The sequence below is a fragment of the Stegastes partitus genome, unplaced genomic scaffold (assembly GCF_000690725.1).
Source record: "Stegastes partitus isolate 25-593 unplaced genomic scaffold, Stegastes_partitus-1.0.2 Scaffold879, whole genome shotgun sequence".
Classification (NCBI taxonomy): Eukaryota; Metazoa; Chordata; class Actinopteri; family Pomacentridae; genus Stegastes; species Stegastes partitus.
Genome location: NW_007578610.1, coordinates 252,615 through 266,443, shown reverse-complemented (window position 1 = coordinate 266,443; position 13,829 = coordinate 252,615). Strand labels below are relative to the sequence as shown.

General features: G+C 40.3%; 1 protein-coding gene across 2 annotated transcripts; it reads left to right on the top strand.

The window, feature by feature from the left end:
- Positions 1-227: 227 nt before the first annotated feature.
- Positions 228-13,800, top strand: zfand3 (zinc finger, AN1-type domain 3). Of its 2 annotated transcripts, none has more exons than XM_008293376.1 (6): positions 228-693; positions 5,602-5,642; positions 9,437-9,628; positions 12,123-12,188; positions 12,277-12,447; positions 13,609-13,800. In XM_008293376.1, exons 1-6 carry the CDS (start codon positions 626-628, stop codon positions 13,761-13,763), a joined length of 693 nt encoding a protein of 230 aa, XP_008291598.1. In that variant the 5' UTR covers positions 228-625; the 3' UTR covers positions 13,764-13,800. The 2 variants fall into 2 exon arrangements, with proteins under 2 accessions (XP_008291598.1, XP_008291599.1); XM_008293377.1 differs by having other exon boundaries at positions 9,437-9,664.
- Positions 13,801-13,829: the final 29 nt, after the last annotated feature.

The following is a 13,829-nucleotide window of genomic DNA, read 5'->3' as shown; positions in this document are numbered from 1 at the left end:
ACGTGTTCTCATTATAATTTTGTAGCGTAATACCGAGTTTAAATGCCAGTTTGTGTCACTGCTTTGCCTTCATTTCGTTGGGCAATATTGACATTTCTGGTTTGATGGACGCGTTGCCGGCCCAGCATACTTCGTACCAGCGACGTGTGAATAGGGGTGGTCCTGAACTGTGAAGAGGGGAAGGCCTTCCTCAATCTATTTATTTTTTCTTTTCTCGCACCCTCCCACATATTTAACGTCGTCATATTTGTATTTTATCCGTATCGGCGGACAGCTGGTTATTATTTTAGGTGTTTTGGTGTCGAGTAAAACACCGGGACGCCCCTCTCTTTTCGTTTGTCGGTCGTAACGTCCGAACGTCCAGCTGATTGCTTTGAGTGCCGTTCAATTATTCCAGTTCAAACTGAGCCGTTTTGTTTCACATAACGGAAGGGTTTTGTGGCCCAAACGGATCGAGTTCGCCGCCTTTTCGCCGACTTGTGGACTTTAAAAGAAAAGGGACATTTATCGTTTTGTCTAACTTGAGTGCTGGCTCGTTTTTTCTCATTGAACGACCAGGCCCCGGACTCATCCCCAGCCTCGCGTTTCCATATCGTTTTTTTTTTTTTTTTTTTTGTTGGAAGTCATGGGAGACACTAGTGAACGAAGCAAACCTCCGAGTCTACCTCCCAGGTGTCCCTGTGGATTTTGGGGGTAAGTGTTAAACCTCATTTAAACTATATTAAACCTTAAAGTGAAGGCTAAATCCGGATGAAATATGCTCAACGGGTTCAACTAGTCCAAACCCATTGTTGTTGTTCTGTTGTGCAGGCCGAGGGTGGGGGGTTGGGAAGTTAGCTAATAAATAAACCTCCTAGCTTGAAAACTAGCTGAATTTCCACTGTTTTTGAAGTTTACAATCCCACCGTTGTCCTTTGAGAGGCTGGGTATTGTTTTAGACCGTGCTATATCGTGTTTTAAGGCAATTTGTGAAGCCAGGAGATGACGTACCCGAGATAGAAAATGATTTATTGCCAGCAGGTTCCTTTTAAACATGCCCGGTTTTCGACAATCACCTCGATGAAATATTATCGTCAACACTTGATTTCGGTCAAATCTTCTGGCTTTACTGTCGTGATAAAGCTGTTTTTTTGAGTTATTTTAACACCCTTTACGTTCGGTCTTGTCAAGTGGTGGATGTGTGTTGCATACCGGATGTGATTCACTGTGTTACCCCATAGGAAAAATGGCCATATCTAACCTTTAATCTATTTACCAGTCAAACGTGACTGATCGCTTCTCCTTATAGACGTTTAAGTCCATAATAGGAGACAAAAACATTCAGTGTGAGACGATTACTGGCATCTCATTACTGAGCTCCACACACTCACTCTCTCTCACACACACACACGCACACACACACACTGTTGTACCTACCGCACACTTCTATCAATGATTTCAGGGGGGTAACCTGCTACTACTGTGTCAAATACAACCAGGAACATAATAGCTCCCCTGTTTTGAGGTATTCTCAATACAGCACATTGTCATATGACTTGTCATTTGGTTACCAACCCCCTCCTTCCCCCACTTCAGCCCCCCCCCCCAAATTGCCTTCATTTTGTGGTGTCCAGAAAGCAAACCTGAACCCACCTGTCAATGTCAGGTGACACAAATGGCAGCGTTGTGTGTTTATGGCCCGGCCTGGCCAGGCTCAGAATAACACCTGGCCTGGGGCAGCTCGCTGCCCTGTCCCATGCAGGCTCTTCGCACATGTCACTGAAACTCAAGGCCTCTTAAAAACATCTTGAATAAGGTTACGTTTAACCCTTTGAAGGATTGTATTTCCGACTGAACTCCTCACCTGGGTTAGGGTTAGGGGTTAGGGTTGATGGGAATGATGACATGTCTCATCAACATGAAGTACATTGCTGAAATACATGTGATTTAAGTAATATTTTTCTTAACTTCAGGTCTTAATAATAGAAGAGTGATTGTCATTAAAATGTTGCTCTTGTGAGGCAGTTACTCTTTTATTTCTATCTAATTCTTGTCAAGTTTTAAAAGCCAGAGAGGATATTATAATCTATGTACAGTACAGCTAAAAATAAACATAAATAGTATTGCAAGTGCAATATCCACATCTCAGATGCTGTAGTAAGATGTGTCTAAAGTATGTACGAAGGCACCGTGGTGCTACAGCGATGCTCCGGCTTACAAATAGAAACGTATAGAAAAAGAAAACCATTTCCACTTAGATCACAGTTGCAATGTCTGTCAAACATAACTGCAATATAATTTACCTTTTATTTTTTTTACATACCATCAGCTATGATATACACAAATGTGTGCTAAAAAAATATGCTACGTATGTTTCGATCTCCACCAGAGACTACACCAGGTTGTTTCATTCACTAGTTTCCTCTCTTTGGTGGAAAAGTGTGCTAATCAGTGAAATCACCTGGTTGGAATGGTGACCTGCTGGGTTTATGTATACCATTAGCCAATTTTAAGAAACTACAGCTGTACATGGAAAGTCAGTTACTAGCTGATGTGATGTAGGTCTTCAAGAATTTAATACAAACTCTAATGGCAATACAGCAGCCAGTGTTTATCTCATTTGAAGGCATTACATTTATTCATTTGCAAATAGTTTTGGTAGGAACACGTTTGAGTTTATTGGTTTATTTTCTTTTATGTCTTTATGTGAAACACTCAGTGAGCTTTTGAATTGCCCCTAGGGGATAAATAAAGTTATTTGACTTGAATTGAAATGAAATTTAGTGTGTGTATGTGTGTAAAGAAATTGCCTGGCCTGTCACAATACTCACCTGATGGCAATTTTTTGAGCTGATCGTGATAATTTTGCATTTTCAGCATTTGAGCCTCCTTCTTTAGTTTAATGTTTATCTGGAGATGCTTAACCTCTAATATACAACTGACTGCACTTCAATGAGCATCTAATGACTTTAAAATCGTGGATTTAGCTGCAGAGCCAAACGCCACATCACGGCTTTGGGCACATTTTGGTTTTATAGCCAAATGGAAAAGGAGGACCCAGTAACTTGAAGGTGATTTGCAGCAAAAAAAAAAAGGCGACAGTCAAAGGTGTTAATAATTTAAAACTCATAAAGGCATGAAATAAACAGAGAAAACAATTAAATCATTAATCACAATTATTTGTGTGACAATTAATCGTTAACTAAAAATTCTCTGATTGCATCAGCCCTTGTCAGTGCCGTTTAGTCAATATAGTATGTAATGGTGACATTCGTTTTATTTAATGGACCATTTCTTTGAAATGTCTGTGATGTAATGGTACTTGAACATCAACTTAAACACATCTTTCCATTCTCTCAGCAGCTGGCTGTTATTTAAGAGAATGAGAGAAATACTGTAAATAGTCGGTGCCTGAGTGTTGTTCTCTTCCACGGTTCAAGGTTAATGGTTAGTTTTCTGTGTTCCCTTATCTGTGTTTGTTTTTTTTCCCCCCCTGACTCTGCTCGCTACTATTACATGAACCAGTAGTGTTTAGGCACCTCAACAAGATATTTGACTTGGATGTGTCACTTTTTCTGTGGGCATAATCAAATTTTACCATCTGGTCTCCAACTTGGATCGTCACCTGGGAGCGCACTGGAGTACATTTTGACGAAAAGAAACTTGATTCGTACAACTTGGATGTAGAACAGTGCATACTTCTTGTGTTATTAGTTTGTCTCCCCCCTTTGGTATTTGGATACATTTCTTTATGAATTTGAAGTTTAAGCATCATGAACGACCAGGGGAAAAATGGTCTCAAAATTAGTTTTTCATTGAATGTGGGTCTCCAGTAGCTTGGCCTCTGAAATGTTTGTTTTAGTTTGTTTTATTGTGTTGTTGATGACACGCTAATGCAGTGACTTAAACAGGTGAAACTGTTCACCTCCTTGCTGAAGGTAAAAAGCGTCTGTGCTGGCTTGTCCCGCTGCATCGGCCACATAGCTCCTGTAGGAACAATGATCAGAATACCCTACGAAGTTCCAGCTTGTGTACTATTGAGAGGACTCACAGCTGACAGAAATGGCTCAGTCTGACATATTGTAGTGGTACGGACATTAAAGAGAGAGATCCAGAAGGTGTAGGAAAGACGTGCCTGTAGCAACGGCTATGCCAAACTTCAAGAAAGCTAGGAGACAAATGGATATCCAGATTAAAAAAATAATAGATGTACAGTTTAAAGATACAAATCAGAAAGATGATAAAACTGCTCATTGTCCTTTGAATGTGCTTGAAATTAGTAGTTGAACTTTAAGGTCACAGGAAATGTTACAGCATGCTAAATCTTGGCCTTCTTAAAATGTGTAAGGATGAGGCTTTCTCTGTGATAAAATCATGACTGTTCACCACAAAATGACTTTCAAAATGACAGTGTTTTTGTAGAACAATCACTGATTTGGCTGAGCTACTGTGCAGCCATAAAACAGGTGACGGGGAACTCATCCATTACACATCCACCCCATCGCCCTCCAGACAACCAGTAACATGTTGAGCTTAGTGATGTCCGCCTCAGCTGCCCTTGAGCTTAATGTGAGCATGTTAGAGCAGTTGCAGAAAAAAATTAGACCTAATGTTCACAAATATATTCACAGTTTTCTTGTTAAAGGTGTCGCGCACTGATGTTTTAATCATCATAACAGCAGGGCGCCTAGTATCAAAGCCAATACTGGTAACATTCTAGCAAAACTATTTTCTTTTTGCCTGGAGAAAAAGCCACACTAATATGGAACAGAAGATGGACTAGGTTTGCATGTCAGAAGACATTTTAGTTTCTTTGTCTGTATTCGTCAGTCTTCATCAATAACGATAGTTTAACAGGGAAATAATTTACTGTATTCCAACCATATGCTCCTGATGTAGAACACCTGTTTGCTACTTCATCTTTTGTTATTTTTTGTCTGCCTTGAATGTATGGCGACATAAAGGCCCAGCGGCTAAAAATGATAAACAATAAGAAGACTCCAGGGATTAAACCTTGGGAGGGTTCATGAAAGATGTTATGTTTGATTAGGATGGGATATAATTGGAGAGTTCATTTGCAAAAACACATAACTCTTCACAAACCTTCAGAAAACCCACTTTTCCATCGTCTACCTGAGACAATGTCAATCAACTTAAGTTATCTCTGTTTTTGTCATTTCGACTGAGTCAGATCCACTCAGCTTCAGTTTGATTGATATTATCTCAAGCAAACAGCAAAAAAATAAGTTTTCTGAAAGTCTACAAAAATTGAGTCATCTGTTTTTGCAAATGAACTCTTCAATTGTCATTTGAGATGTTGAAAAAAGGGGAAAGATCCTTCGAGTGTTTGTGACAGAGACTGTCTGACTGGCATTTATCTTCCCTGTATATGCACTGGAATGACACTGGCAAAACAAATGTTTTATTTTATAAAGAGTAAAATAGTTTTATGCTTTGCCAGAAAATGAAGCTCATACATGCATTTTTCATTTGCTTTCAAATGTAAAATTGTTGGTTTTGGACCAGACAACGTGTTAACATGTAGACAGTTGTAATAAGTGGAAGCAAACCTTGGATATTTGAGGAGGTCAGTAACATTTACATTGTTTTCTGTCTTTGCAGGTCCAGTAAAACCATGAATCTATGCTCCAAATGTTTTGCTGGTAAGTTGTTTCTCATTGCATACTATTTTATAAATGGAAATAAAAACAGCACGAGGAGAAGTGACTTCTTTTATTGTGGGTGGCATGTGGATGTCATTCCACAGCAAAGAAGGCACAGGACACAAAAAGAAGTGGTAAAATGTACACTGCAAAAGCATAGTTTTAATGCCTCCCAGGGTTTGATTCTTTATTAATATTATATTGCTAATATTTTCTATTGGCAGTAAATTGTGTGTGTGGCAAAAGTCAGATTTGGTATTAGATCAATTGAAGCACATTTTGGCCAAATGATCACACTTATTGGAAAGTCGCCCTCTGCTTTGGCAGGTGGCTGTCATTTGGTGTCATTTTAAGCTAAAAGTCAATTTCAGAAGGGGAAACGAAACCCTGGACTTTGGGGTGTTCAAGCGTTAAAGGTGAACTGTGTGAACTGAAAGGCTAGGTGATTACCGTGTCACATTTTAGCAAGTTTGTACGTCCCTTGGTTCGCCTGTACGATTGTTGCTTGACTACAGCGTTAACACGTTTTGCTACAGAGATTCAAATCCCCACATGGATGCATGCATGGGTGCAGTTCAGGTCCTCTGTGTCTTTCACTGTCTTTCAGGGTTGCTTGTAGGTGGTTGCCTCTCACATATAAATGGGGTGAAACAGTTACACATTCGTTTTCTGTTAAGTTGCTTCTTGGCATGCAGAGTCATTCTCACTGACGGCCAGAGACACAGCTAGCAGCAGCTTGGGGCAAGGTGTGCCAGCTGATTTCAGTTAGGAATGCTAATAATGCTAAGAAGTCATTCTGGGAAAAAGGAAGAACAAGTAAAGTGGCCCACTTTAAAATTATGTATTTACATTTTGGTGGAGTCAAAATGTCAAAAGATAACTATCCTATCTATCTATCTATCTATCTATCTATCTATCTATCTATCTATCTATCTATCTATCTATCTATCTATCTATCTATCTATCTATCTGTCTATCTGTCTGTCTATCTGTCTATCTACTTGCATAACGGATGATGAGACTCAGTTACATTAAACAATAATGGTAAATTGCTGTAAAGAGAGTAGCTTGGTAGCTTTAAGCGGTTAGAGTCAGCTGTGAATTCAGAACACAGTAATCTTTGTCTGTGGTTACTACATTCAGCATTTTGCTTTGAACTCTGTTGAATGTAGAAAGTTTGTTTTTCTGCAGTATAACTCCTGCATGGTTAAAAAAAAAAAAAAAAAGACCAATTAAAGTTTGAAAATGTCAAGGTATGCATGAAGTTTTCCCAGTGACTTCTCTAGTCTGGTTCAGGTGGATGGGTTTAGGGTGCACTGCAGCCCTGTCGGTGGCCATGGCAACTAGTGAGTATGGCAGACAGCGAGGACCTAAGGGCCCAGCTTTGAGTCTAGCATCACAGACAGCAGTACTGCTTATAATAGACTCAATACACATGAGTATGTAGGCTGAGCAGAAGTGGGTTAGCCCACATGTGGAGGAGAAACTAAAATCTAGGCTGACCTCCCTCACCCTCCCTTAGGTGGACGGAAGGGAGAGTAAAGACAGTATCCTCAGTGTTCGATAATGTCTGAGATCATTATGTATAGAAGGCCAAAGTGCAGCCAAGTTGTCCAAGGTGCTCCTGCCTTTCTCTTACTGTCATGTCTCAGTTGGCAAAGTTAACTTATAGTCACGTGGTAATGCAGTTGGGAGCAGTTTTGAAAATGTTGAATTTGGTGCATTTAGTCCTCTGAGGACTTGCACATGTTAAAGCTGAAAAATCTGCTGATGAACAGCAGGTATTTCTTGGGCATTGGGCTCGTGCTTATTACACAGATGACAGATGGAGCTGTCAGGAAAATGAGAGGAGGGAGAGATGGAGTTGGCACATTAGGGCTGCAACTAATGATTATTTTCATTATCTGTTAATCTGCGGATTGCTTTGCCGTGTATGCAATAAATCTTCGATAAAATTTTGGTGTGTGAGATGGCAAATGGTGGAAACTGCTGATCACAAATGAGCAAAATTCAGTGGGATGTCTTAAAACGATCGCTCCGAAAATGAAACTTCTGATTGGTATTAACGCCTTCTGATTCTTTAAGAGGGAGAGGGTGAGGGTTACTGCAACAGTAAAATCTGGCTTTTACATTTTAAAGGATGAGTAATAGTAAACTTATGATGCAACGTCATGTATTATAGAATTACAGTCACAGGAAGCATTTTTCTGCAGTGAGTAGTTTTGCTTTTAACATCACAGTTTTTCATTTTCGGGATGAGTAAACTGTTACTATAAGGGGTTGTAAAGTTTCTTTAATCAGTGCCTTGATAATTTACTGAACATCTGTGGGTTGTGCTCGCTGCCATGGAAGAGGAATTTAGAGCGCTTGTTCATGTAATCCTCATGCATTCTTTATGTGTGAATGCACATAAACATAGAAGGATAAAGTTAGCAGGAGAAACACACCTCGATAACGTAATGGTGACAGGGATGGTCTTTCATCTAGTTTGTACTTTTGTGTTCACAACAGCAGACGTGTCCTTGAAAGTTGAAAGTTTTTGTTACAAGACAATCACACAGTTTGTGCTGTTCACCTCCTATTAAGCAACTCCTTTCTTAGAACAATGCCACACTCATGATTAATTAAGACAACAGCCTTAGGAGATGGCAAAACACTCAGCTAACATTCAACTAACATGACTAATGGCGGATAGCAGTAGATGTTTGGTAGGTGTTTGCAGTGTGTTGTGTTTAGGAAGCGATGAGCAGGATTGAAGTTAAACTTTGTTCATGATTCCTTTGGGATCTGAGCTTTGGAACCGCTACCCATGCCCAGCCCTGTTCATCAAACACTAAGACAGCTAGGAGCAGACATGCCAAAAAGATCACTTGTGGCATATTTGCTAAAAATGACCTTATTATTCAATTAGTCAAAACATTGCAATTACATTTCTTTTAACTAACCAGTCAAATAATTGACTGTTCAAGCTGTTCCTTGCATGAAATTCAAGTTTGCTTTGGGTAATGCTTTTCTATCTACGATGTACATACAACTCTTTAAAGTAGCTACCTGTCAGCTGGTGCTTCTGTAAATGTGCCCACAAAGCTATGTTCTGGACTGCGCTGTCACTGAAAAAAAAATCTGAAAAAACACAGCAGATAATTGGTGACTTCAATGAATACTCTGTTTCAACAAGTTTCTACTGTCTGCAAAAAGTGAGAGGTCACTGGAAGGGATGACCGTAAACACAAAGGAACCCTGGAACACAACATCGGGAGACTCTGCACTCAGTTATATTTACCAAACAGCCAATGCATGATCGTTTCACAGGCAGGAAAAACCAGGAGACCAAAGGAAGTGGAGAGGCAAAAGATAATAACATATGAGAGTTCTTTGGGCTGAGCACTAACTCTGTTTTACCAGACTTTTTTTTGTCTTTGGCTTTAATTGATCGTTTCCTGCTTGCAGAGAACTGGATTTAAAAATGTATATAAATAAATGTCTTTTGGGTACAGCTTTATTATGCAAATATTCCAATAGGAATCTGCCTGCTCACTGCAAAACACTATTTCCTATACATTAGTGCTTGTTACATAATGCCCATCACAGACATAGTACCAGGAGGTGGGTTGTGCAGTTGTATTTCTGTACTACACATCATAACCAGGTGTGTGAGTCACAGTTTCAGTGTTTTCACCGTTTCCGTGTCATCTCCTCTCTCTCTCTCTCTCCCATTCTGTTTGCATCCGTTCCTTTTGCTGTCCTATTTTTACATTCCTCTCTGCTCCCTTACTTGCTGTCCTTGACCACAGACATCCAGAAGAAGCAGCCAGTGGAGGACTGCACCTCCAAGCCCATCCAAAGCACTGGGAGTAGCCAATCACCCGTTTTCAGTAGCGAGACGAGCAGTAGCAGTAGCCAATCCCTATCGTTGTCGCCACCCTCTAGCTCAGAGCAGCCGTCAGCCGAAGAGCCCTCGCCCACGTTTTCCAGCACGAGGGAAGGTAAGATCAATCAATCAACATTTTCACACTCACAATGTACTTTCTGTTTTGGAAAAAACTTGGGGAAACAAAAACCTGCATAACAACTGTGTAATAATCTGCTAAACAATGGGGAAAATAGTCACAGGGGTCAGTGAAAATTGGCATTAACTTTGGATCAGTTCTGCAGCACAGTATTTCTCGCAGAATTGATAAGCACAGTACTGGTTGTCCATAGCAAAGGTGTTGAAGAAATATTGGACTGTCTGTTCTTTTTGTCTTTATATCCAGTGGGAAAGTACAGAGAGAGATATAGAGCTTGGCTGACATAGAAGATAAAGCTCTGACCGGAATCAGTCCCAAGATGGTGGGGCACTGAAACTTTCAGACACTCGCACCAAGGAAACATCATTTAATGTGAAGTACATTGCAGAACTCATGCAGTAATTCTCACAACAAGTATACATCTGCAGTGCTTCTTTGTAGATCACAGTAGTAGGGCTGGGCGATGTAGCTGGAAATTTGATCGCAATAGAATGTTTGGTTTCAGTCAGTCTTGGTAAAAACTGATTTTTGATGAAGACCAGCAGAACAAAGGTTTACTTTGAATTGAATCACTTGAGCATATTTATCAAGTTACATATGTAGTAATTTTCAAAAACATACAAATAACTAAATATACATACGTGGATAGAAATAAATAAGGATAAAGGAATGATCTCCCCATGATACACTCTAAATAAAAGAAGCAAATTAAAACCCAGGGGCACGTGGAGGGTGGCCATGGCGATGCTGCCACACCGAGCTGAGGTTTAGGTTCCTGGGGGGTGATGGGAGGCCCATGTGACTCAGGCGCCTTACGAGACCTGCGTGGGAGCCACAGGGGGGCAATGGAGGGCAAAGGGGCTCTGTTATCAAGGGATGCGATAGACTATCGTAAAACCGCTACGGGAGCAGGCTTGGGATATGTTCATGCAACCAAACTTTGCATTTATGTGTTTTCATGGCGGGTTACGTATAATAAATGTAAGTAAAAAATATCCAACTTTCTATGAAACAGTTTTTTACTGTATTAATGAAGTGTCTATTGCCGGTAAATGTTGCCATTGTTTATCGCCCAAGCCTAGATATCAGCAGAATGTTGTTTTTATGGTTTGTACATGTGCAAATTTTGCTATGCAGCCTTCACCTATCTTGAAATGAGTCTTTGTGAAGATGCAGGAATAGGTCTGTGTAGATTTTGGTTTTCGACACAGAATGGCAACAGTCGTAGTCCACATGTACAAAGTGACACATAGTGGAAGGGCAACTGGAACTCGCATACAGTTGGGGATACGGAAAAATGAGATAAAACATGAAAGCTTCTAGTTGGTCAAATCCGTATGTTTACCATGCTTGTATCTATACAGCAGGAGATGTTATACCATGAGTATTAGTAGCTCAGTTTTTGAATTCAAAAATTGCAAGTTTCGTTTTTGGCCACTTGAGGGCAGCAGAAATAATTTTTGAACAGAATTTACCTTTTAAATTGATATGACAAATTCAACAAGAAGCTATTTATACATGGAGCGGTTGCGTAGCAATGTTAGCTCTCATTTGGAGACATGTTTCTGCCAATCTCCACAAGCAAATTATCTTTAGCTGCTTAATGCGCCGCTATGATAATTATTAACTGTGTATCTCTGCTGTTTGGTACTGACATGGTGATGTACAATGGATTTTTTTTCTCAGAACAGTAACTTTCCACACAGGACAGCTAAACAATGACGTTAAACTCACTCACTGCGCACAAAATCTTGAGGGACCCCTTTCACAGTGTCACCTTGTTTGCACTCTGTCATGTATAAAATATGCTTTGCCACGGTTTTTAAAGAAACGGGCATTTTTACTCCAAATCAGCATGTTCACAGAAATGTTGTTGAAATGTTTATTTTGTTTGTTCTACCATTTAATGGGACTTTTAGAAAGGTTAACTTGCCTTTGAAAGTTGTCAAATTATGTAGCCCTGCTGAATAGTACAGTTGTTTTTAAGAACATCTAAAGAGTTGTTATGTAAGTATTGACATTCCTGCTTCATTTTCAGGTTAATGTAGAAAACTGTCTAAATGAGACTCCTTGCAATTCTAAACAGGTTAAATTCTGTGCTTCTGATAAGCAAAATTAAAACAAATGGTGTTTTTGCTTAAGTGTGGTGCATAATACAGTCTGTTCATGTAGTTTTTAATTGTTTTTTATTGTAGTTTTTTTGATTTTCTTTTGGCATTTTGCCTTTATTAGATAGGAACAGTGAAATCGAATCTGGGGAAATCTAGGGAATGATATGCAGTAAAGATACAGCCGGTTGGGAATCAAAGTGGGGACTCGCTGTTGACAGTATTTGTGCCCATGTGGTATCCGCCCCAACCTCTCTGCTACTGGGTCATCTGTTTTGTTATTTTATTGTATTTATTTATTTCCTCAGCAAGGAGGTCATTTCACATCATGTCTCACTTGCCCTTTAATTCTCCATCTGCAGGCGTGTCGTCCACAGAAACAGCCCAAGGCACACTCTGCACACCCACAAAACGTCCACGAGAATCAGGTACAGCCGGCCTCTTTCTCCTGCCAGTATCTCTGTGTGACCTGCTCCACTTTGAGTGTTAACTCTTAACCCTGCTGTTTGTTTTCAGCCTCGGGCTCAGAGAGCGAGGCGACGCCAGAGAAGCGACCACGGACAGAAGAGAAGGAAGGGAGCAGCGAAGAGACCCGCGGGACACCCAAGCAGAAGAACCGTCGGCGCTGCTATCGCTGCCAAACCAAACTAGAGCTGGTGCAGCAGGAACTGGGCTCCTGTCGCTGTGGTCAGTACCGCCACTGCTTGAACCGTAATACCGCTGCTTTTTAATTTCACTGCCTCAGGGTCCCCATTGTGGTTGAAAATATGTCTCTTGTTATTATTATTTTAAAAGCTATTGATGTCATGTTCACCCTCTGAGCACCAAAAACCTGCCAGCGGGTTTGAAAGGCATGTTAGTGCCTTAAAATTACCCAAATTACACCATTTATCATCACAAGAAAGTGTAAAAACAAACAAGATTCGTCAGAATTCCGACAACAGACCTTGAACTAATCATGTGTTATTTTTATATTACCAAATCTAAGATGAAAATCTGGATAATTCATCGAAATGACTTTTTTCCACCTCTCATTTTAACAATTTATCAAATACAAGCTGTTCGCGGTAACCACGCCCTGAATATATGTTTTTAAAAAGAAAAGCTAGAACTGATTAAGCTGTGACCAACAGTCACATAAAAAATTCTGTTACTCTTCAGCTCAACTGCAGCACAGAACATAGAGCAGAAAGAAAACCAATCTAGAAATTAATTTAAAATGTGAGCAGCAAATTATCCATAGAAGTACAGCCACCACAAGAATTTGTAACACCTGTCAGCACTTGGAAAAATGCTGTATGTGTTGATTGCGATGTTTTTCCTTTTTGTGAAAATGAATAATCTAAGAAATTCAACTTTTTTTTTTTTTTTTTTAAATGATTCTTGGCCTTATCACTTTGTTATACTGCACAGAAGTGATTTGTGAGTTCTCTCTCTGCTTCTATTCATGGCTGTACTTTTTCCATAGAGGTGCAGGACCTAATATTGTGATAAAAAATGAGCCCACCTTGAGTACAGTAGTGACAGGAGCAGAAAAAAATTTCACAGAAATGAGTTGACAGGGTTAAATTGTAGAAGGCTCTGGGGGAAAAAGCTAATGAGTCGATCTTGACTGAAGGCGAGTTTGTCAAAGTCCAATTTTTGTCTAAAACTTGTCAAGTGAAATTTTAGCATCTTGTCTGAATCACTAGGATACACAAGTATGCAGGTAACACACACACTTGTCTTCAGATTGGGACAGCTCAGATCTGTTTGACAGGTCATGAGAGGTCCTTGCAACGTGGGAACAATCAAACGTAAATTGGGGTCACTTCCTCCCTCACCACTTTGTTTCTGTTTGCCTTCCAGGCTATGTTTTCTGCATGCTTCACCGTCTACCCGAACAGCACGACTGTCTGTTCGACCATCTGGGCCGCGGGCGTGAAGAGGCAGTCCTCAAGATGGTGAAGCTGGACCGCAAGGTGGGCCGCTCGTGCCAACGCATCGGGGAGGAGTGCTCCTGATTGGCCACAGCGTGACCAGCCATCCAGTTAGAGATTAGGCGCTTACAAAGAGGAGGAGGAGGAGGA

Coding starts and splice junctions, on each gene's coding strand:
- zfand3 (XM_008293377.1), top strand. CDS start 626: ATGGGAGACACTAGTGAACGAAGCAAACCTCCGAGTCTACCTCCCAGG. Junction 5,643..9,436: donor ATGCTCCAAATGTTTTGCTG/GTAAGTTGTTTC, acceptor CCTTGACCACAG/ACATCCAGAAGAAGCAGCCA. Junction 12,448..13,608: donor ACTGGGCTCCTGTCGCTGTG/GTCAGTACCGCC, acceptor TTTGCCTTCCAG/GCTATGTTTTCTGCATGCTT.